The sequence below is a fragment of the Mesoplodon bidens genome (assembly GCF_964165515.1).
Source record: "Mesoplodon bidens genome assembly, chromosome: 9".
Taxonomy (NCBI): domain Eukaryota; kingdom Metazoa; phylum Chordata; class Mammalia; order Artiodactyla; family Ziphiidae; genus Mesoplodon; species Mesoplodon bidens.
In genome coordinates, this window is record NC_138166.1 from 56,010,612 (window position 1) to 56,034,058 (window position 23,447).

At 42.5% G+C, this 23,447-nt stretch overlaps 1 protein-coding gene and 1 long non-coding RNA gene across 3 annotated transcripts in view; one reads left to right on the top strand and one right to left on the bottom strand.

Moving 5' to 3' along the window:
- The window catches only part of LOC308622495, an 81,737-nt gene that overhangs the window by 55,597 nt on the left and 2,693 nt on the right, over positions 1 to 23,447 (top strand). The window lies entirely within an intron of this gene.
- On the bottom strand, positions 6,688 to 9,980 carry NPVF (neuropeptide VF precursor; the record flags this gene model as incomplete). The annotated part of the gene is made up of 3 exons (XM_081244382.1): positions 6,688 to 6,739; positions 8,261 to 8,667; positions 9,843 to 9,980. The coding sequence occupies 3 exons, from the start codon at positions 9,978 to 9,980 to the stop codon at positions 6,688 to 6,690; spliced, it is 597 nt and encodes a 198-aa protein (XP_081100508.1).

Consider the following 23,447-nt stretch of genomic DNA (forward strand, 5'->3'; position numbering starts at 1 on the left):
CATCTCTAAAAAGCATCAACCTTACTGTTGTCAGAGGCATTTCCTGGCAGGCAAAATAATGTTAGAGCTTTGGGTATGGTTACTTAAATATTAGTAGTGAGTATAATTAGAGAATAGTGCCCGACTATGTAAAAAGTAAGTGAAATGGACTTAATACCACTGAATTGTACACTTAAAAATGGTTAAAATGGTAAATTTTATGTTACGTATATTTTACCATAGCAACATAGAATACATACAAAAAGGCAAATGAAATCTCCCTGATTTTTTTAAAGTTAATACTTCTAACAGTGAATAAAATGTGCAATGTCTAATAAACATTTTAGGAACTCAAGGCCACTTAATAAGTAGTAAGTTAAAATAAACATTGGGTATAATGTTCACCAGATAATATTTTCCTAATTCAGTCTGACTCCAAACAGCAAAGTGATTATATTTTCCACAGGGCTTTCAGTAACAAACATCAACCTGTGAGAAGCAGGGAAAGGCTGCCAACACCCGAGTACTCCCACAATTCATGTCATCGGGCTGGGACAGGCTTACTTCGGATTTATTTTAATTCCCTTATTGCTTTGTCCCACTTCATTAATGGGATTGATAGGAAACTGCAGACAACCCAGGGAGTGAGAGACCTAACCCGGCAGGAGCGGAGCGTACTTACTGATGCCTTTCTCCCGCTCCACTTGCCAGTGACTATGTAATTCAGTGGCTCTCTTGACCTGTACGGTTCTCCCACTGAAGCAGAAACTGATATTTGAGATTCATCAACAACAATAGCACTTTATTTGCTGTAAGGAAAAAAAATCATTAGTTGCTTCCTTGGAGTCTAAGTTAAAAATGGTACAGCGTTTCTTCTGTGATGTCTTTACCCTTTATGGTCATTCATTCTGATAAGGTAGGCACCTCCCTACCTGCTCTTAAGGTAGATACCTTAAGGAGTGGCTAGGTTAAAGCTGTCTAGGAATCTAAGGTCTTTTTTTCTCTCTCTCTTCCTTTCTTCCTCCCTCCCTCCCTCCCTCCTTCCCTTCTTCCCTTCCTCCCTTCCTTCCTTCCTTCCTTCTTTCTAAAATCTGTATATAATGTTTAGAACATTGAAACTTTCTTCCTAGGCTCCATTGCACTCGTATTTTCTGTTTAAAGCTTCATTCAACAAATGTTTCCTGAATGCTTACAGTGTTTGAGGGCTGGATGGGAGGTGGGTGACGCGGTGGTGGATAGGATAGTGGATGCAAGAGGAAGAGGGTAAACTTTGACGTGAAACAGACCTCGGTGGAGCCCATTTGTTAGCTCCCGTTTTTTCAGAATGTTCTCTGTGAGCTCAGTTCTCATGTGTAAAAATGAACGTAACAGGAGTGGTTAAAACAGCATTAAATGTTAAAACAGAGTTATCATAACAATCAACAGTCATTATTATTTAGCTGGGGATGGAATACAAAGAAGATTAGGACAGTCTAGTGCAGGGGCTCCTAATTAGGGATGATTTCGCCCCCCCCCCCAGGGAACATTTGGCAATGTCTGGAGACATTTTTAGTTGTCCCATTTGCAGGGTGGCATCTAGTGGGTACAGACTGCAGGTGCTGATAACCATCCTGTGATGCACGGGGCAGCCCCACAACAAAGAATTGTCCAGCCCTAAATGTCAATAGCGTTGACCTTGGTCTAGTGAAGGAAAAAAATTTTAAATATGCTATATATTTTATACAACAAGGAAGTGAGCTTGAGGAGAGGCTGGGCAGACTCGTCTGGTTGCCTATCCGATATCCATGCTTTTTTTTTCTATTATCATCGTGGTTGAGGCAATGTGCCCAAAGGAGAAACTACATTTCCCAGCTTCCCTTGCAGATTGGGGCAGCCATTGACATGAAAGAGGAAGTTGTTGGATGGGGCCCTTTGGAAAAAGAGCACGCCTGTGCTTTGCCCCTTTGTTTTTGCTGCGAGATGGCCTGGTGGGAACCCTGTGCTTAGGATGATGGAGCAGAAAGATGGGAGGAGTCTAGATCCTTGATAACTGTGGAATTCCCACACCAGCCCAGAACTGCTTCCTTCCAGGCATTTTTATGTGTGGGGAAAGAAAAGCCTCTCTTGGTTAAAACAATTTTATTTAGCTTTTCTGTTAAATGCAGCTGCATCCAAATTTGACCAGGGTCTTGAAAGATTTTTGATAAGTATAAAGGGGGCCTTTGAGCCGAAGGAATTAGCATGAACAAAGGCACAGAAATGTGAAAGTGCATGTTTCTAGGGAATAACATGTAGCTTGGTATGCTTATTAAATAAAATGATAAGTTGCATAGGAAAAGTGTCACGTAATGTTTGCAGGAAGATCTTTAGGGAAAAAAAGGGAAAAGAGAAAACACACATGAAGTAAGTAGAGGCCAACGCTTTCCCCTTTCTTGACTATTTCATTTTGTAGGACCTTTCATTTTTCTCACTGAGAAATTGGTCCCAGAGCCAGTACATTTTTTTCTCCTTTTTGTGTTTCTCAAGGTCATTGTCACAGGATGATGTATGAAATGTGGACTTGAGAGCACATGGAAGTTCCCTTCCCTGAAAATCATCGACGTATAGCGTGTGTCATCCCCAACTTCCCCCTGAAGCTCCACACTTTGCTCACCTTAACAGACTGGCCAAGGTTTAGGTTAAGCCCAATCCAAATGGAATTTCCTTGAGGAAGTGAAGTGTTGGAAGAGAGGAGGAGGGGTAGAGAATGAAGTATTTGGGAGGAGGTGCCTGGGAAAGCACACTAAAGAGAAGAGCACAATTACCACCTCGATTCTATTTTCTGCTACTATAAAAAGCCAGCATTTGGAGGAAGGTCAGGCTAAACCACTTGAGTGATTCTGATCGTTTTGGCACGTTATGTTCTTAGCACTTAAATGGTCAGTCAGATAACAATATTCATTTATAAATTGAATTAGATGTTAATTTAAAATAATTCTAGAAATAGAAATCTTCTGTGGCAGTAATTCTTAAACTTTATGGGGTACAAACTCCACTGAGAATTTACCCCAGAACTCTGAACTCTTCCCCCAGAAAAATGCACATATATGTGTAATGACACAGAGACAATGTCATTTTTAGCAGCTGTAAGCATTCTTTACAAGTAGAGATCCATCTTTGTTGCAAAGAATATCAAAAGTGAAGTTTTAATCAAAACACCAAAATCTGACATGTAAAATTCCAAAGCCAGATCACTATGTGCAGACTTTTTAAAGGAAATGGTTGGAAAGTGGTTCCACTAAGTCCTCAATTTTCTCACCCACGTGGAGACCATGAAAGGATAAGATTTGGGTTTATGAAGAGATTTCTTTGGGGAGCATTGTTACCCTACTGCGAATGCCCCCCACCCATGCCCACGTGCTGGGGATTACTGAGTCCATTACTCTTCAGGGAGGATCTTCTATACGATGAGGAAACGTGTTCCATGTGGTTGAGAGAAACAAAAAATTGGTGCTCAACTCCAGGTCAAAAAGCTAAAGAGTCTGGGGGCAACAAGATAGAAGAGGCATGTTGGGATCACACCCAGTGTGGAGGGCGAGCTGTGGGTAACCAGGTATGAGCTGCAGGGAAGAGAGATTTGCAGAAGCTGTTTCGAGTCCTACTCGAGAGGACCCCTAGAAGACCGTGTCCCAGGGTGAGGGCTGAGGCCAGCCATGATGCCTGGTACCATCCTCTGGGTCCTGAGAGTGAATCCATACACCCTGGCAAGAACTGTTCTGTAACTCCTTGCCTCTCATCTCAAATTCTCTTCCATCCCAGAAGAGTCCAACAGAGCCAGAGAGTGACGAAGCAGTTGAGGTTGGAAAAGAGAGCAGAAGTCGATCTCATTCCTGTCCCCCAACTCAGACCTCACATGGGAAGTGTTGAAGATGAATGAAAGAATGTAGATTGAAACGTTGATTACAATGGAATTGAGACTGTGCATTTTGACTTAGGCCAAAGAACAGCTAAGAGCATCAGGGAGTTTCTTGGCATCTGGCCAAGTTTCCATGCAGGGCCAGGGGAAGATATCTGCGCATCTCCTTCCCCACCCTTTACATTTTAAAGGGGGTAGTGAGACACACACAAAAAATTGCATTTTGACTACATTTCATGAATTGTGCAGTTATATTTTTTACCCACTGTGGGATGTAAGTAGACCTTTCAGGCCTGTGTGACAGGCTGGCCCTTGTGTTTCATGTAGAAAACGAAAGCTGCTCTGATTAATAAATGGGGGAGGGGGCACTGGATTTTGGGAGAGTAGGCAGAGGAGCCAGCAGGGCTGAGATGGGGGGGGAGCAGGACAGACTACATAATTTGTGGGGCCCAGTGGGAAATGAAAAATGCAGCACTCGTTCAAAGTTATTAAGAATTGCAGGACAGTGACAATAAAGCACTTAACCAAATGTGGGGCCCTGTGCACCTGCATGGGTCACATGCCCATAAAGCCACCCCAGTGAGCCTCAGAGGTTAGAAGAGGAGGAGACCCTGCTAGAGGTCCAGGTAAAGAGAGACTTGGGAGAAGAGGCTTGTCTAGTCAAGACTTTTTCAGTGTAATGATGTGCAGCGTGATCGCCTCTTTGAGATCCCACAAATCTGCAGAGAGATCGCAAACTTCCTTATGCGAATGGATTTCTTGTAGAAGCTGGTGAAGGGGGTGGCAAGTGGCTAAAACAGAATAAGCTACCTGGTTAAGGGGACAGCTGACCCCTGGTTATTCACCTAATGTTTTCCATAAATTTCAAAGGTTTAGGTAAAGAACCCATGTTCTACGACAAGAAATTTCCTTGCATCATGCAGTATCAAGGGATTGATTGGCCTTTTTGTTTATTTATTAGTGCAGCAGGATGTTGCATACTTTCATTTTGCTCAGGATGGGCAACTGGGGACCAAATCTGGAAGTACAGAGGCTCTAAATACTTGACATTGTAATGGAAACCATGGATGGTGGGGGCCAGACACCCCTTCTGGGTTTACAAAGAGATGGCAGAGCCACATCAGCCCCTGCCGTGGCCCATGCCCCTCCCAGTGATGTATGAGAGGTTGACTGGGAGGAGGCTGTGCAGCTGCCCCTCACCCCAAAACCAAGCAAGAGAGGTTCCTAGAAAATCACTCGTACAGAGTGGGATCACGAAGCAGGTACTGGCGGTTCATTTCTGATGGGTAGTTTGTATAGGCAGTAGGCTTGCCAATCTGCCTCTGCCCTTCCTAAGCAGGGCAAAGGGGGTTGGAGACAAATGGGGGCAGTGGTGGGGCAGCCGAGGAGCAGCTTCAGTCCTGCCTTGGCATGACAAGGCCATCTGCCTTTTCTATAGATGAAGTGGATGCTGAGAAGGTAGCTGTCTTAAGCCTTTCTTTCTAGCAATAAGAGGCCATGGAGAGTACAGGTGGGATGAGGGTGGTTGGAAGAGATCAAGGAGCATCCAGCTCTCTTAGGTCACTGACCTAGGCAGTGTGAAGTTCCCTCAGTGCTTCCCGAACTCCCTTGTAGAAGAAGCAACATTATATAGAGAGGATGAGACAGGGACTCTTGATTCCCCATCCCCATCCTGCCCATCCCCCTCCCTTGCCCACCCAACACCCTGGAGAAGATAGGAGAGGAGATATTTTTCCAGAGGCCTACCGTTTTCCCTCCCACCACCCTACCTCAGGGGTGAGAAATGGGCGGAAGAGAAAAAGAGCAGCCTTGCTCCTTTCCCACTTCACTTCCTTCCAGCCCCCTGCCCTGCCAGCAATGGGGGAGGAGAAACTTTGCTTTGGATATGAGGCTGCCATCTTCAGCTGGACTTGACTGAGTTTTTTAATATCAAGAAGTGACGAGGAAGTTTTAGAGTCTGTCCAGGGTATCATTAAGGCAGTCTCTACCCAGCAGGAAAAGGAGATTCAACACAGCCCAGCTGGGGGCAGGATGGGCGAGAATTAATACCATTTCTGGCTTGCACCCTAAGGTGCTCAATAAACTGATTAATATCTGACTAAGGACTTCTCATTCTATGACAGAAGTTGAATCACTGTGCATTCATGTGGTGGTGTACTGTGTTTATAAATTGTTAGTTTTAAGAGTGTGATTAGATTTTCTCTGCAAATCAAAAACTTGAAATATTAAGTGAGGAGAAAAGAGACACACCAGAAGGCAAATTTCCAGATATAGATAGAAGAGACACTTAGAGAGGTATCTAATAACTGCCTTTTTCTTTTATCTTTCTTTTAAAAAAATTTTTCAATCTGTCACGGATTCACTAACAGTTGATGCAATGGCAGAAATAGGTGTATAAAAATATTTGTAAATAATTTATTATTCATGTTCATTTATTTGTCAAGCATGTTATTCTGTTAAATTATTTAATATTCATCATAAAATTTGCCAGGCTACTCCTCTATTTAATTTTTTACTTAAGTGTGACTGTGTTCACACGATAGTGATGTGGCAAATCAGTCTCCCTCTCTCCTCTTCTCCCCATTACTAGAGGCTTCTTAAGTATATTCAATGCTCTTTTTATTTAGACAAAATTACTTCATCTTTCATTTCATCTTTACATTACAATATTCTTTACATTTTTTTTTTAACTTTCAATATGTTAGCTGTACTGAGAAGGAAAAGTTGCTGTGAATGATAATCTATTAAGAGAGGGCAATGACTTCATTCCTTGTTGTCTTCACCTCAGAGTTGTTACAGCTTTATGTCGTCTTTAGGAACAGGCTCCAGATTTCTTATTTTTCTTGTTTCAATTCTGCATCATCTATTTTCTTCAATTCCAGTCTCCTAAAATGTAAGTAGTACAAAATATTCTCATCCATCACAACAATAGCATGTACAAGAAAGCATATGCAAATGGAGGTCATGATCCTAATTGCCTAATTATACCTGAATTGAATTGTGTTGCACTTGAAATGAGTAAGATGTTGATGGGATCCTGAATTTGTCATGGGCACTTAGAATGACAATGTTACCGTTGACTCATCTCTCTCCCTCATCGCCACCCCACTCCCAACATCTGATTAGTTGCCAACCTCTACCTGTACAATATCTCAGGACCTCAGCAGAAACATCAGTGGTTCTCCTTTTCCTGATAAACAACATTCAGAATATTTTATGTGGCTCTGAATATCTGCACCCTCTGCTCTTACCCCACCCTTCTTGTCTTCTTTCCTCTTCTCACCAAACTGAGCCCCAGCTCTTCTTGGCTCACCTTGCTTTAGCACCTTTGCTCATACTCCTCTCTTTGCCTGAAAATACCCTCTCTCTTCCCTCTAGTCTCTGAATGTTCAAAACAGAGTCACCATTCAAAGTCCAACTCATGAAATATCCCTGGATTCCCACATGAAGAAACATTCTTTTTTTTTTGAATTTCTGTAAGACTTTATTAGTGCCTCTCATATCATTTCATTTATCCTATCAAATATTGAGGGCTTACTACCTGCCAGACAGTTCTAGGCATTAGGAATATGACAATGGACAAAAATTATGGGATTTATAGAACTGAAATTCTAGTAAAAAGGATGAACCCTAACTATATAATATGTCAGGTGAGGATAAGTACCATGGTAAAAATAAATCAGGAGTGCTCTGAGAAGCTCTCACTGATAAGATGTCACAACCTGCCTCCTTATTTCCTTCAGGTCTTAACTAAAGGGTCAGGTTCAATTTTATATTAAAAATTTTTTTAACATGTGCTCTGTACTAGAACATAATAGGTAGGCAGCTTATTAAATTTTTGAACCTCTTGTGGTAGCTTGTGCTCTGATTTGTACTAGTAGATAATTCAATAAATACATATCAATATAAAGAATGATTATAATAACAGGAATTATTTATAAAATGAGATCCTGGAAAAAGAATTTTTGATTTAAAGTTGAGGAAAAAGATCTTCTGAATTTGAGACCTGGTTATTGAGATGGTGTCCTTTGTACCTGCAGGCAACTCCCTCATGCAGGACCTTTTATGCTAGAGAGGTCAAATGTTGGACAATACGTCATAGGCATGAATTCCCGATTCTGTCATTGCCTGTTACTACTTAGTGAGTGGCTGTAGAGTAATGAGAGGGATGCCCATATGTGGCTTAGAGGAAGCTATCTCATTATTTCATACCTGTAGTCATGTTTATAACTGACCTTCTATAGCTCTCAATTTACAGGTGTTTGTTTCCCTGTGCCTTTTCCTTTTGCCTTCCAAGAAACTTAACTTTCTTAGAAACTTCTTTTGAAAACATGTAAGCCTTTTTAAACTTTCTGGATTAGCTCTACATAACTGCCTATGCCTTTTAATTGGTATTCAAGTATTTACCTTAGGTTCTTTTGATCAGGATTCTGGATTTCTTGGGGCTGGCAGGTCACGGAGTAAAGTAACCCATTGGCAGATGATGAATGCATGGATTGTTGGAGCAAATCACTCAGTGTCTTGGTGACACTTTTGGCTATTGTTGTTCTCCCAAACCTTTGGGGCAGATTAGGAACACATCTCGAGATGCTGTCCTCTGTATTGCTTCCAAATCTCAGAGGGGGGTTGGCCATTGCCCCAGTGCTTCTTTTTTCTTCCACGGTCCTCCCAAATCTCAGTGGCAAGTTGGCTACTGAGGGTGGCATTTTGTTGACTGCAGGTGTACTCATCTTAATGACGTTTCTTGGACCCCAGTCTTTTAACTCTTCAAAATTGAGACTTCTTTCTTTTTCCCAGCAGAGATCTCCTCTAGGCTATAATTAGAAATAACCATTAAAATAACATTATTATTATAAGCAATGGATTTAAACCCCAAATTAAGTTAAATCCAGACTTTAATCTGTAGAATTGTTAAAGCTATGAACAAAGTTTGTGCTTTCATATGCAGAATTTTTAAAATAAATAACTTGTATTAAGCTTCTTAAAGCAATCTAGTTTCACCGTCCCTGGACTATTGTAAGACAACTATAAAATATTAATAAAATATATACAGTGCATGCAGCAATGTGTTCGAGCAGCAAGAACATAATGAAGTATTGAAATGAGGCAAAAGTTTATTTTACTGCAGTTATTCTCCTTCAGTTTTGATTCATGTTGTTTATGAAATATTTTATAGATTTTTATATTTTGCTTTTAGAGACACCTCCCACTGCCTCTCCATTTCTCTTGTTTCCCTCCTCTTTAAAAGCCAAAGTGGTGGGCTCATGAAAGCAGAGATGCTAGCCATATTTTAGGGTACAGCTGGAGGAGACTTCTTTTTTACCTGCTCATATTCAGGGTTCCACTCTAAAAGCATTTCTCAAGAAATTGATTGTATTTTTGTCAGTATGTAAATTATATTAGTAAAACACCGATTGGTTTGTGGGTTACTACACCACTACTATACCAACTTTAAAGTAACCACTTAAAATACAGCAAATATTTAATTGGATTTAGTTTTACCATGAAAGTTTGTCCATATGAAGATTTTTAAATAACTGTTTTCTGATTGTAAAAAGTAATACCTACTCATTTCAGCAAATTTGGGAAATTATATAAAGGCATAGAGAAGAAAATAAAAATAACGTGGAATTCCACCACCTAGGGATAAACATTTCGCTTTGATATAGAAAGACAATTCAAACGTCCAGCTGAAATGTATCCAGTACTTATTTCTGCAACTACTTATTACACCTGTGCACTTCTGAGTCAAATCGAAAATTAATGCGCCTTATGCTTGCAAAGTATCAAACTCTGCACTAAAATGGTCATGAGAGGCCAGGCTGTGTGCTACCAAATACAAGTTAGAGCCATACGCTGCCATGGGAAGGCTGAAGTGTGACAAAAAACAAAACACAAACTTCTTCCTTACTGTTTACAAAAGCACTGGACTCAGGACAAATGTTCAGTAGCTTATGCTAGTCATGTTAGATAGAGTTAAAAAACTTACCTTAGAATATTTGTCGTAATTCTTTTTGCTGTGAAGATTGGGCATCATTGATTCATCTGAACAGAAGATGTTTGATGTTAATAAGCTTGAAGTGGCTAAAGTCAGTAAAATGAATTGTTTTGATGAAATAATTTCCATTTTGTCCAAAATCTAGAATTAAGTTTACATGTACAGCCCGATGTCTACATGAAGGGAAATTGTGGTCTTTTTATCCTGTCCAAAAACAAAGGAAAGTTCACTTTCACAGCGAACTCAATCTCACGTGTTTTAAGCACCAACATTAATTACTGTTTAACTGAAATATGTACGTAAGGAATGTGGGTAATTCATTCTAGGAGGTCAGCAATGTTTCTGCTTGCAAATTCATTAACTTTGAAAATAATTTTCTTCATTATGAAGGAGCATTTAATTAGATAAGTTTGGTGCCATCGTCATTAAGATTCCAAACAGAATGCTTCATTTCTCTGAGCGCAAACAAGAAGTATTTTCTTTTTGGTGTTTACGTCAATTCTTGGGAGAAGGAAAAAAAGTATTCAATACATGCTAGCTCTGTTTAAAAAAAGTGGTTTTTTTCACACAAGAGTTAGGCATAGTATTTTCAAAATGTCAGACAAAATTACAAGTGTGAAAAGAATTCCAAATCACATAAGACCCAAATAAAATGCCATTAATTAACTTCTTGTAAAATGCTGTTTGGTTATTAAAAAGCTTCAGGAGTAAATGTCAACTGTAACGTGAAGGGTGTGCATAAGACCCAACGATTGGCATTTTGACAAACTGGCTGTCTCAGGAGAAGCTGGAGGCAGCTCAAGGCTTTTTGTATTTGCCCTGTGGGCCTTATTTGGCAAAACTGTATAAATCACCGGGATTTTATTTCTATGATGATGCCGCATCCTACCTTCCACCTCAAACCCCTTAAGAACCCTGGCAGAGGATTGGTAAATCACGCACAGGCTAATTTTGTTGCTCCCCTGGCCCATATTATTTAGGTAATGTTGTGGTCCGTGCACGGGTTGGAAGAAGAATTTCCAGACACGAAGTATTTTAGAAAAGAGTGAGTTTATTGAGGACAAAGAGCAGAGTTAGTGATGGGCGCTACAGATACAGCCAGTCGGCTCTCCCTGGTCTACCAGGAAGTCGGCCCGCTGTATTGGCAGCACCAACATTCGGTGGCCCGTATGGGGACATCTCTTGGGGGGATCTCCTGCCCAACCTCCTCTCCTCATGTCTTGGGACCCTCTGTGAACAGGCAAGTTGCCATGGAAGCAACAGAGGACTCTGGCCAGGGCTACACCCTGGTGTGTTCCGAAGTCTCCATGGCTCACTTCACCCCAGTAACTGCCGCCCAGAGCAGGTGAGGGTCCCTCTGTCTTCCTTCTGACTGAGGACTAGGCCGATTGGTATTGTGCAGGCATGGGTCAGGCATTTAAGAGCCATTAGGGCTCCTGCTGCTTGAAGACTCCCGTGAAAGGATAAGGGGGTCACGGAACAGACCAGGCTGTTAGTGCGTCTGCCCCCAGCAAGACAACTTCCATGTACCATGAGGCACACATTGGTTCAAGCAAAACACTGAGCCCCCTCCCCTTGGCCGCTGCCTTCCCAGCAGGACTACAAGGTGGATTCCTCAGCCTGTCTTCTCTGTTACTTTCATCTTTTTCTCGATCTGGATTGACTTACAGGAGCCTAGGTGTTGCCTCTGAGCCATCCTGGTCCCAGGAATCTCTCCTTTCTTTCTTTCCCTGCCCAAGTCGCATGGTGCCTTAGTCGCACGGTTCGTACCTCAGTTGCATGGTTTGTGTCTTAGCCACACGCTCAGGGGTCACCTCTCACGGTCAAGATGAGATTTTCAGTACAGTCAGCCCATTTTGTGCCTTAGTCACGCGGAGAGATCACTGGGACAAAGGGAATGCCTTTCTGTCAGCCAGTGACCCTCAGGACTCCCGTTCTACGGCATACAGGCTAAGAATGGGTTCTGGTACGTCTTGGGCGCCTCCCTCAGACTCACCTCTCGGCTGTATCCTTAGGAACTGGAAAAATTTGACCCTGAAAATCTCAAAAAGAAGAGGCTCATTTTCTTTTGTAACATGGCTTGGCCCCAGTTTAAACTGGGGAACCAAGAACGGTGGCCTCTTAATGGCACACTAAATTATAACACGAGCCTCCAACTTGATCTCTTTTGCCAGAAACAAGGAAAGGACTCAGAGGTTCCTTATGTCCAGACCTTTATGGCCCTTAGTCAGAATCCGGATCTGAGGGACTCATGCCGCATGTGTCTTTCTGTTGCTGCCTTATCCCCCTGACCCCCTCTGTCTCCTTCTCCAGCAGATCTCCTAGATGACCCTCTACTCGACCTTTCCTGTCCCCGACCTCATCAACCCCCTTTGCTTCAGCCCCCGCCCCCGCCTCAACCCACAGCTCCCCAACAGGCACCCCCTTATCGGGGCGAAAGCCCCCTCTCCCCACACAAGATCAAGGAAACAGGTTCTAATATGCTTCCCCTAAGGGAAGTAGCAAATGGAGACATGGACATCATAAGAGTCCATGTTCCCTTTCCCATGTCTCACATTTTCCCAAATTCAAAACAAGTTAGGTTCCTTCAGTCAGGATCCCACCACTTTTATTAAGGAATTTCAGGCCCTCACTGTAGCCTTTGACCTGACCTGGCAAGCCATTCACATAGTCCTGACCACTTGTACTCACGAAGAGAAAAACAGGGTATGGGCATTAGCCCAAGCTCGGGCAGATGAGTCACAGCTGTGTTTCCAAAACCTGGATGGATGGGGACCCATTTGGGGCTAGCTAAATGACTCTCTTTGTAACTACACCCTCAATTTTAATCAGACTAGCCTGGAGTGGAATCCCTGGTCAGAGGAAAATAAATATGTTGTACATGAGGGTCATTTCACTTTGTATTGGGGAAATTCAAGGAAAAATGAGACTAAGAAATACATTAATGAAGACCATATACCCATAAATTGCTCGGCCCTGGGAACTAAGTATGTGGGGATTGGTGTGACCACCCGACACTTACTTAGTTTAACCTCCCGACAAGACTTTCCTCCAAAATATAACATAATTCAACTAATATTTAGAAATTTGTTATGCCAATCCCCCCATCACACTCATAATCAGTCAGAGCCTGGCTTCTCCCCTTTATGTATAGATGATTATTTCCTCGGTGTTTGGCCTTCCCAATGTAATCCTAGGCCATGGGACTCCAGTCTATTTCCAGAGGAAAACTCCCAAAACGTCAGGGCCTGGCTCTGGGGACCCACAACAGGGGTATCCTTGAGGTGCACCAGATTTTCATTTCTATGCAGTAACAGCATCTGTATGGATCTTCTCACACTTTGGAGGGGCTCCTGCACAATTACTGTGGTGGTCCCAGAGGTGACCATTATGACTACAAAGGATTTAGCTTCCTTTGGAGTCATTCCCAACCTTGGGTCCTTCCTCGAGGAGGCCTTCAGACCTGTCTGGGAGAGACAAAAACGAACCCCTGATTGGGGGGACATGCTTATGATAACCCAATTCTTGATCTGCCTGAAATAATACACAGCGTCTTTAGAGGGCTCTTTGGTTTGCAGGCATACCCCTCTTAGAGAGGAGCGTTCTCCATCTCACCATCATGGTCTAGGAATCTTGGAATGCTACAGTAGCAGCCATTGAGGAACGGCAGTCAGAGAGAACCTAGGCTCTCTGGCCAAGGTGCTTTTACAAAATAGGACGGCCCTTAATGTTATAACAGCTGAGGCGGGAGATGTCTGTGCCTTACTAAATGAGACAGGCTGCTTCTATGTTCATACCTCCAGCCAGGTTGAAGAAGACCTTCAGAGTCTAAAGAAAAAGATCAAATTAACAGAAGATTTAAAAGAGAGAGCAGAACAAGGCCCCAGCTGGCTTTCCAGCCTCCTCTCCTCTATGGGGATCCAGATATGGACATGGCTATTTCCCTTGTTGGGACCATTAATACTGATAGCCTTTGTTTTGTTTGGCCCCTGCATATGAACACATTATCTAAGTTCATCTCCCAACAGGTTCAAAAGATTCAATTCCAGATGGTGCTACAACAAGGATACCAGCCAACTGGCACTTGAACTACGTTGGAGCAAGCTGCCTTATCATTCCGCGGGCTCTCATCTCCCTCCGTAAATACACCCTGACAGAGAGCGGGCATCGGGAACCCAGGACCCCTGTGATGCCCCTGTCCAGCAGGAAGAAGCTAGGTTCAGTCATCGCCCCTTTCCCCATTAACCTGGGTTCCTCTGGCCGGAGATGGGGATAGGTAAATAGACAGTCATGAATGGGGTGTTAAGGGGCCAAAGATTTGTCCCATAAATAAAAAGAGGGGAGAATGTGGAGTCCTGCATCAAGGACACCCTACATCAAGGACACAGGACAAAAACTCTGGAATTAACCAATCCCCCATAACAACTGTTGCCATGGGCTCTCCTGATCTAAACTGGACAGCCCCCCGACCCCATATCAGGTAAAATATTCACCATGTAGCAACCTTATAGCATCCTGACCAATCACCTAATGCCATCCTGCCAGCAGGAATTTTCTTTGTCTTGAGGCTATAAAAGTTGACTACTAGCCCACAAAGGGGGTCGACTTTCCCTGGCTACCAGGAAGTCGGCCCACTGTTCTTGCAGTGACCCTTCTCTTTAATAAACTCTGTCTTCCTTACATTCTGCCTTGTGTCTGGAAATTCTTTTCCAACCTGCGCTTGGACCACAACAGGTAATCTCGCATTGCCACAGGCACACGGACATCATGGATTAAGAAAAGAATTTACAGAAATAAATGCTTATTTACTGAAATGCCAAAGCAGGTCTCTTTTGGAGCAGCTGACTGGTATTCTATTTACTTATTTATTTGCTTATTTATTTATTTATTTATTTATTTGGCTGCCTTGCATCTTTGTTGCTACACCTGGTCTTTCTCTAGTTGTGGCGAGCGGGGGCTACTCTTGATTGCGGTGCGTGGGCTTCTCATTGTGGTGGCTTCTCTTGTCGTGGAGCACAGGCTCTAGGCGCGCGGGCTCAGTAGTTGTGGCTCACGGGCTCTAGAGCGCAGCCTCAGTAGTTGTGGTGCACAGGCTTTGTTGCTCCGCAGCATCTTCCCGGACCAGGGCTCGAACCCATGTCCCCTGCATTGGCAGGCGGATTCTTAACCGCTGTGCCAGCGGGGAAGTCCCTAACTGGTATTCTTAAAGACCTCCTTTATCACTAGACTGCCTAGGTTCTAGAGAAATCATTACTTGTTCCCACCTCTCCATTCAACCCTCTCAGGAGAAAAAGACCTTGCACTGATCGATTTCTAACACTCCAGCTACTTCTAGATACAGGCACTTAGAGGTGAATTCACAAAAGAGCAAGTCATAAAATTGCACCTTTTATGTCAAGAATTGTACCACCTCTAGCTTCTCTCACCAACCTACCATAATTTGAGGCATGAGATGGGCAGAAGTGAAGACCTTTCTCTCTATTAAAGATCTACAGAATAAATCAGAAAGTTGAAAAACAATTGTGGGTAAACTCTTGGGTACCCCAAGGTCACACTTGCCTGGGGCCTCTCTTAAGGCAGTTGACATCACTGGTCTCATTTATTTTGGACTCTGGTAGCCAGGCATCCCCACAGCAGGAGGCAGTTAATTCAATTCATAGTCTAATGTTAATTTTGTAATGTTGTTATTGGATTATTTGGGTTTAATTTCCCTGAGGATTTAATACATTTCTCTTCCAAATTGTTCCTTTGCAAACTGCTGATGGAACTTCCTGTTTATTGTGGTCAGTAGATCCAAACTTTTGAGAAATGGGTGAAGCAAGGAGCAAGTTATGTTGGCTGAGTTCAGACTCTGGAAAAAGTGGAATGGATCAGCCTGGGTCTCTTTCAAAACATGCTTGTATGTAGTTGTTTCAAACTTTAGCAGTTCACCAGTTTTCAGTGCTGCTACTTAGGGTTTTGGCACATCAAATAATTTTTCTGACTGCAGTCAGTATCCAGAGTAGCTGATGTGACTAATTACTCCCTTGCCTCGACTGGGTTTAAACTTCCAAGTTTAGAGTGTAATTAGAGCTCTAATCTCATTAATATAGGGCTTGGCTCTTTTCAACTACATCTTCCGTTAGCTTTGAAAATGTTAACAGGTATAAGAGAACATTACCTAACACACACAATACGAAATCACCATAAATCTTTTGATGAAATGTGCTGCCATATACATAGCACATTTAGGGATTCTTGATGAGACATATGAGCATACAAAAATAAAATCTATCTCCCTGACGTGTGGCATTTCCACACATGCTTCGTTTACTAAGACTTTAGAGAACTTAAGGCTACTCCCTTCTAAGTTTTTCTCTCCATCCTGGATACTTCTGAGCTTTGGAAACCCCAGATACTTAGCTTCCTACCAGACAGTGCTGTTGGGATGTCCCACAAGCATCTCAAGTCCAGTATGTCCAAAATGGAATTTATCCGTTCAATACCTGTCTCTCCTCCTGTTTTCCATTTCAATGAATAGTTACTGTATTGGTCAGGGTCCAGTCAGAAGACAGAAAACACACAGTAATTTGAATAGGAAATGGTTAATATAGAGAATTACTAGTTATAACAGGAGATTAGCTATAAAGGGGTAAAGAATACTCAAGGGCCAAGGGAGATATCCAAGGGAAGGACAAACTGACTGGAATTCAGCCTGTATTGGAGACGGTGTGGATAGTAGAGAAGTCTGCTGGGTCACCCCAGGCTAGAGCCTTGTCCATAATCACAGGTGTGAGACATGCTTCTGCGGTGCAGATGGGCCAGTGCTGGGGAGGCAACTTCTGAGATATTCCTGAGACTTACTGAGAATCTGCCACTGAAGCTCGATGGGGGTGAGTGCTAATGGATGTCCCCTATATGGATTGCTGGCAGCCATGTGTAGGAGTGCAAAGAAGCAAACCTGAACCAGGAAGAGAAGTCCCTTCCTCCTGCAGTATCCCTCTGGTGCCTTCTACTGACAAAGCTTAAAACTGTGCCAGCTGCAAAGGGGAAACGCTTACTGGGTCCATCTCCATTATCAGTGAAGGAATAAAGGGTGGATTTGGCGCTGAGAGGCAGTAGATAACTGGCACAGTTACTATCATCCACCCATTTATCCAAGCTAAAATCCTTTGTGAGATCTTTGACTATTTCCTCTCCTTGTCTTCCACATCACAGTCTACAGTTAATTGTGTTGTTTCTAGTTTTGAGCTACTGAACTCAATAATAATGGCCTATATTTTTTGACCACTTGTCACGTGCCAGGAACTGTTCTGTTAAAGTGCTGTTAAGCACTTTGTGAATTAGCTTCTTTATCTTTCATGATAATCCCGTGAGCAGGTACCATTATTGTTCCTATTCTACGGAAAGGGAAACTAAGACACAGAAAGAGTAAGTAACTTTCCCTATAGGTGGCAGATCCAGGATTTGAATGCAAGCAATCTGAACACTTACTCCCTATGCTGGTCTGCCCAATCAAGCCTGTTATAACTTCTAGATAGCTCTTACAGCTGTTCATTTGTCTCCATCCCCATTGCTTTTACTCAGTTCATCGTTTTCTCTTGCCTAGACCTTTGTCTTTGTCCTCTCCAGTTCTTCCTCCACCACACAATCAGAAAAATTTTCATAATACAATATATTTATGATTTCTTCCTTAATATCTTCCAATGGTCTCCCACTTCCCTCGGAATCCCTAAGCCCACTCTTTAGGACCTGTTCTCTGCTTATTTCTCCAGCATTCTCTCTCACCACTCCCTACCAACTCTGTTTTATGACTAACTTCTTTCTGTTCTTCCAAATGGATGAGGTTTCTCTTGCCTCCAGGCCTCTGCCCAGGATTTTCCTGTGCATGGGGTATGTATCCACTCCCCTCTGTCCTTCTTACACTGATTCATTGTTTGGGTCTCAGCTGAGGCATCCTACGTTGGGAGAAGACTCTTCTGACTTCGTGTTCCGTCAATGGCTCCTTTCACTGACTTGCACTGTTTCTTGTCTCCTCTTCTGCTGCTCTGTAAATTGTGTGAGGGTAGGACCTTGCTTGTGCAGATCATAGGAGTATTTCTATTGTCTATCTCACAGATGCTCAGAAAATGTTATTTCTAAATAAATGAATAAATTTTTTATTAGTATTGGGAATAGGAGTTAAAACTGAAGTTGCTTGTTAATTATTTTTCCCTGTTTTGGCCACCGACCAGAGTTTTCTCTTTACTGAGACTTATATATTTTTATTTATTTTTTATTTTTATTTTTATTTTTTTGCGGTATGCGAGCCTCTCACTGTTGTGGCCTCTCCCGTTGCGGAGCACAGGCTCTGGACATGCAGGCTCAGAGGCCATGGCCCACGGGCCCAGCCGCTCTGCGGCATGTAGGATCTTCCCGGACCGGGGCACGAACCCGTGCCCCCTGCATTGGCAGGCGGACTCTCAACCACTGCGCCACCAGGGAAGCCCGAGACTTATATATTTTTAGACCTTAAGTTTGTGGCTTATTCTGAAACCATAACATCTTAACATTCTCTTGCTGAGGATTTGCATCGAGGGCTTTCCCAGACTGAGACCTCTACATGGACAGTCAGGGATAGGTAGGTTGAATGTGAATTTAGGTTTATTCTGTTGTAGTGGAGCATGCAGCTTGATAAGTTCAATATGTCCTGATAGATCCTGCTGTGTTGATGGGCCAAAACACGAGGAAGGGTGTGAAAGGGGACTGCACAGCCCCAAGGAGGGCTTCCTGAGGATGCTTCAGGGTCTCTCACTAGGCAGACTTCTTAGGCCCACTGGCTGAGCACAGAAAAGGGTTCTCTGATTGCTTATTATTTGTCCACACTGACTAGCTGCACCCTAACCTCTGGCAGGCAGTTAGAGTTGGGGACAAATCATTTCCATCAATCAGGAAGTGAGCTGACTTGTTTTGGGTTTAGGACTTTGTAAGGCTCTGGTTTATCTGAACTCCTAGTAAAACATTTCAAATAGGAGACTGTTTTTGTGCCATGGGCTGTATGTTTTTATTTAAATCTTTATATAGAAGGGCCAGCTCACTCCACACATTGATCCAGGCCCCCTGAGGCCATGGCAAGATCTACCAAAGAGGTGATGAATTTTAATATCCAGAGGAACCTCATTATAGAGCCCTTCTTACCCTTAACCCAGCCATTTACTTTCCAGGCACTTGCCTTTTTACACTGTTTATTTCTTCCTTTCTCTCTAAGCATAATCCAATTGTTATGCTATGCAGAAGAATTGATGGCCATTATAGTCTTATTTTGCATTTCATCTTTGCAAAGTATTTTGCAACCATTTGTTAACTAATATCTGGCCCTCTTTAGAGGTGGGTGGTGGTATTACTGTATAATTTATTTCAGTATTATGTGTGCAAAGAGAAAGAAATACCTGCCTTGGTTCCAAACAAAAATATCCCTATGCAAATTGTGTAAAATTATTATTTTTAAAATGTGTGGTGGTGCCTTTGTTTCAAGATTTATGAGTGGCTTGTTATAATGAGCTTGTCATATTTTGGTAGCAGGGTTGTATTTACGATGACAGATTACAATGCCAGGGCCTTGGAAGGTGCCGATGTGAATGTGAGACAAAGATTATTCCTTTATGTAGTAAAAGCAGTTGAAATTCAATTCTGGTTGAAATAACTTAAAGAGTCAAATTGTAGAATACAAGAATAGACATTAAATATTTATAAAAATTAATTCACATGATTTATTCTAGAAGGTTGATTAAATGGCAAGGTTGCTATATCTAAGGGATGTATTTTAGAGCAATACATTGAACAAACTTGCAGTATCAGTATTAGATCTTTCAAACAATATGGTGTGGTACTGTTTAAAAAAAATTTAAAGCAATTGTGCAAGGCTGATTAGGAAGCAAACTCTCCTCAGCAAGGCCTTCCAACTCGAGCTTTTATGTTTTTTAACATTTCATTTTTATTGACATTTTTTCCCTTGCAGGAAAAATGTGTGATTTTTACTAGCCTGGCAGGGGGTTGTGGTACCTCTTGCCAAAGTGTCAAGAAAACTACGAATTCTCTACATGAGGGACAAAGGCCAGATGTTTAGTTAAAACAACACATAGCATTTATACAAATATAGGTAATGGAAACCAAGACCTTTACTGGGATTTCTTTTTTTCTCTGTTTTTGGCCAATCTTGTCTTTTGATATTTTTAAAATAAGCAAGCAGCCATCTTGTTTTTCTAGCCTGAGCAGAAGAATTTAGTTTCTTACAAAGTGTGTGCTTTTTCAATATCTTGGGTTTTTTTGTTTTATCTTTGTTTTGAAGGATTCTGCTCCAAAATGTGGAATGTGTTCTTCAAATAATAATTTGTTTTAATATAAAGAAAGTGTGAGACTTTGAATAGCTTAGGAAGGACCTAGCCTAATCCTTAGGCTGACTTTTTCCACTATCCTGGCCACACCTTCACTGGGGAGGAAATCTGTCGCTTAAACCTACACCGATGTGGGTTTTGGAGGGTATTTAAAAAGACAACTGTTTCTCATCTCAAACAGAGGAATAAGGACAGATGGGTGACCAATAAAAATTAGCATCATCATTCAAATGGACCCTCCTAGATGCTCTTTCATTTCTGATGGTAAAAAATGAAAAGGGGGTGAATTGAAATATGCGTACGAATGGGTTGTTGTTTGTTTATTTTGTCTTCCTGATGGGGGGTCACGTGGTTTCTGTACTCCTGTGGGCTCTTGGTGAGAGCTCCCACGAGGTCTGCAGGAGCCATGCAATTGCCTTGGTTCTGAGTAGAAGCTGGCCTGGCTCTGACCACACTTGCACTAACACACGGGCATTTGGACTTTATTCTTTTCAGTTACCAGTCCTTTGGCTTTGGCCGTACTTCCTGCCTCTTTGCTCTAGGTCTGAGCTCATGTGAGTACCTCATACCAGTGGGCCCCGGGATTACACTGGCTGGACTTCATCACTGAGAAGGGGGTTACACTTCTCTTCAACACTGGTTTTATTGGACCCTCAAAGGGATGTGTCCATGACATAGCCAGGAATTACAGCATGGCAGTTTTGCTGGCTAAACTCAGTCAGGTCCATGACATATAAAATGCAACCAATTCTGAGCAAAGCAAATAGAAAAACCCTCGGCCAAAATAGTTGTATTTGGAGGGGCACTTAAAAACATACTTTTAAACCTACAGTGACTTTGGGTATAAATTTAATTAAAGGAGAAGATTTTCTGGTAATCTCATTGTAAAAGGTGAGATCTAGGCAGAAAATTCTGTACTTATGGAGGTTAAATGAACTAAATAAGTGTTAACCTAATCCTATTAAATATCAACTGGAGTTAATTCTAAACTGGGTTTTGTACCAGGTGAATTTAAGAAATCAGATATTTCTTTTTTGAGTACCTATAGTAAAGAAAATAGACAAAGCTAGTAAAGGTTTCAGAATATATTTAGATGCACAAGCAGGCATACCATCTCTAGGGACAATAGAGCCAATTATAAATGCAGGCTTGAATGACCCAGAGCAGTTTAAGAATAGTGGGCTTTGGCTGATGGGCCCTGGTGGAGCCCCTTCTGATTTAATGATAGCAGTAGCCAATGATCCATGGTCTAGAAGCATCAATGTGGATCTTCCAGCAAATGCCTCCTCTATCTGTGCCCCATTCCCCAACCTCTACGTCAAGAGCAGTAGAATCGCCCTTCCTATGTTTTCATATACGTTAGGCTGAAGTTTATTTAAATTTATCTCTTTAAAACTTTCCTTAATGAATATCTTGACCTGATCTCATTTGGATTAAAATATCCAGGCGGGGGGGGGGCTTCCCTGGTGGCGCAGTGGTTGAGAGTCCGCCTGCCGATGCAGGGGACTCGGGTTCGTGCTCTGGTCTGGGAAGATCCCACATGCTGCGGAGCGGCTGGGCTCGTGAGCCATGGCTGCTGAGTCTGCGTGTCCGGAGCCTGTGCTCCGCAATGGGAGAGGCCACAACAGTGAGAGGCCCGTGTACCGCAAAAAAAAAAAAAAAAAAAAATCCAGGGGGGAAGGAGTCCTATAATCCTAGGCAGTCCCTGTTACACAGGCTAAGCAGGGCATGGTGAGAGATAGAATAGGAGAAAACTCACTGTGGGCTCACTTTGGACCTCCCTGTCTCCTGAGTGGTTTCCTGTTTGTGTAACTGTTTTGTAGTTGAGGCCTTCATTATTGAGGACAGCGGCAAAACTAGGCTGTCCTTTACCTGAGAGATTACTCAAATCCTTTGCTGCATATTACTAAAATTGCTAATGTGTTTAAACAAAATGGGGAATTTATTATAAGGATACTGGGATGTCTTATGAATGAGACTGTGGCCTATAGAACATCTGGAGCCTAGGACTCAAATCACCATCAGGACTTTCTCCTGCATCCTCGTTTCTTCTCTCTGTGCATCAGCTTCATTATTCCTTCCTACCGCTGTCTTGATCTCTCTGCTTCTCTATCTGTTTGCCAAAAACTTCTGAGTTTACACATCCTCACTTTCAGCCACCCTATGAGAAACTGCCTTGTCTGAGTTCCAGATTCAACATGCCAGGGAAAGATTATGATTGGCCCGGTCTAGATAAGTTACCCCATCCTGAACCAGTCATTTGTGGCCAGGGTGGGTCACACTGCACTAACATAGAAGGTCCAATTGCAAACCTGTGGAAGAGCTGGGGGTGGGTGGTGCTACTGGGAAGACAGTACAGTAGGTGTTCAAAAGAGCAGGAAAGACAGAGTATAAGGGAGAATCTGGACTCTTCTCTCCCTAAATCCAATTCACTTTGCAGAGGAAAACTACTTCCCAAGCTGACAAAAAACTAGTTCTGACATGCAGTCAAAGGGCATCTTAACCATCCTGTGATGGTGTGGCTATTTCTGTTGTTCTCTAAAGGTGCTGAGGAGGTCTTTATCCTAGCCCCGTGATACCAGCAGACAGTGCTTTCATCGGTGCCATCTGGATCTTTGTTTTTGCAAGCAGGTGTTCTTGTGTGATATTTTTGTGGCTCGTGTGGGGCTTTGATGATAAAAACAAAACAAAACAAAATAAATTCTAGATCTTCCTTCCCCAGGAGCAGCCGAGGGCACAATTCCCAGCTATTTCTCCATATATCCATGAAAAGCGGTGCCAACTTCGAGAGCCTGTAAGATTCCCTTTCTCCCCTGGCAGGTGAGAGCCCTGGCTCAAGTGTTCCTCTTTGGCATTTGGAGGCACTCCTGATTACAGCATTATGCTCAGCACCAGATATGAAGTACTGTCCTGAGAATTTCAGGACCAGGTGGTTTGGTCCCTAAATGGTCCTCTTTCCTAAATGTTTCACGCCCTTTATGCTGCTATGTGATACTGGCTTGTTTCATTTCTTTGCACTAAGTTTACCAAGGTCAGGTGAGTTCTGTGACCCACAGTAGAATGGTTCATTGCCCTCTGAGCAAGAAAGTTTATTTTTCTATTAAGTTAGGCAGATTTACCATTCTTTGCCTGATCCTTGGGTAGTCTTCCTTGGAAACACTCCAAAATTTCCTCTCCTTATATAATGAACTACGTAGAGATCAGCAAGGAGTGTTTATTTTGGAGATAGTAAAAATAAGACTCT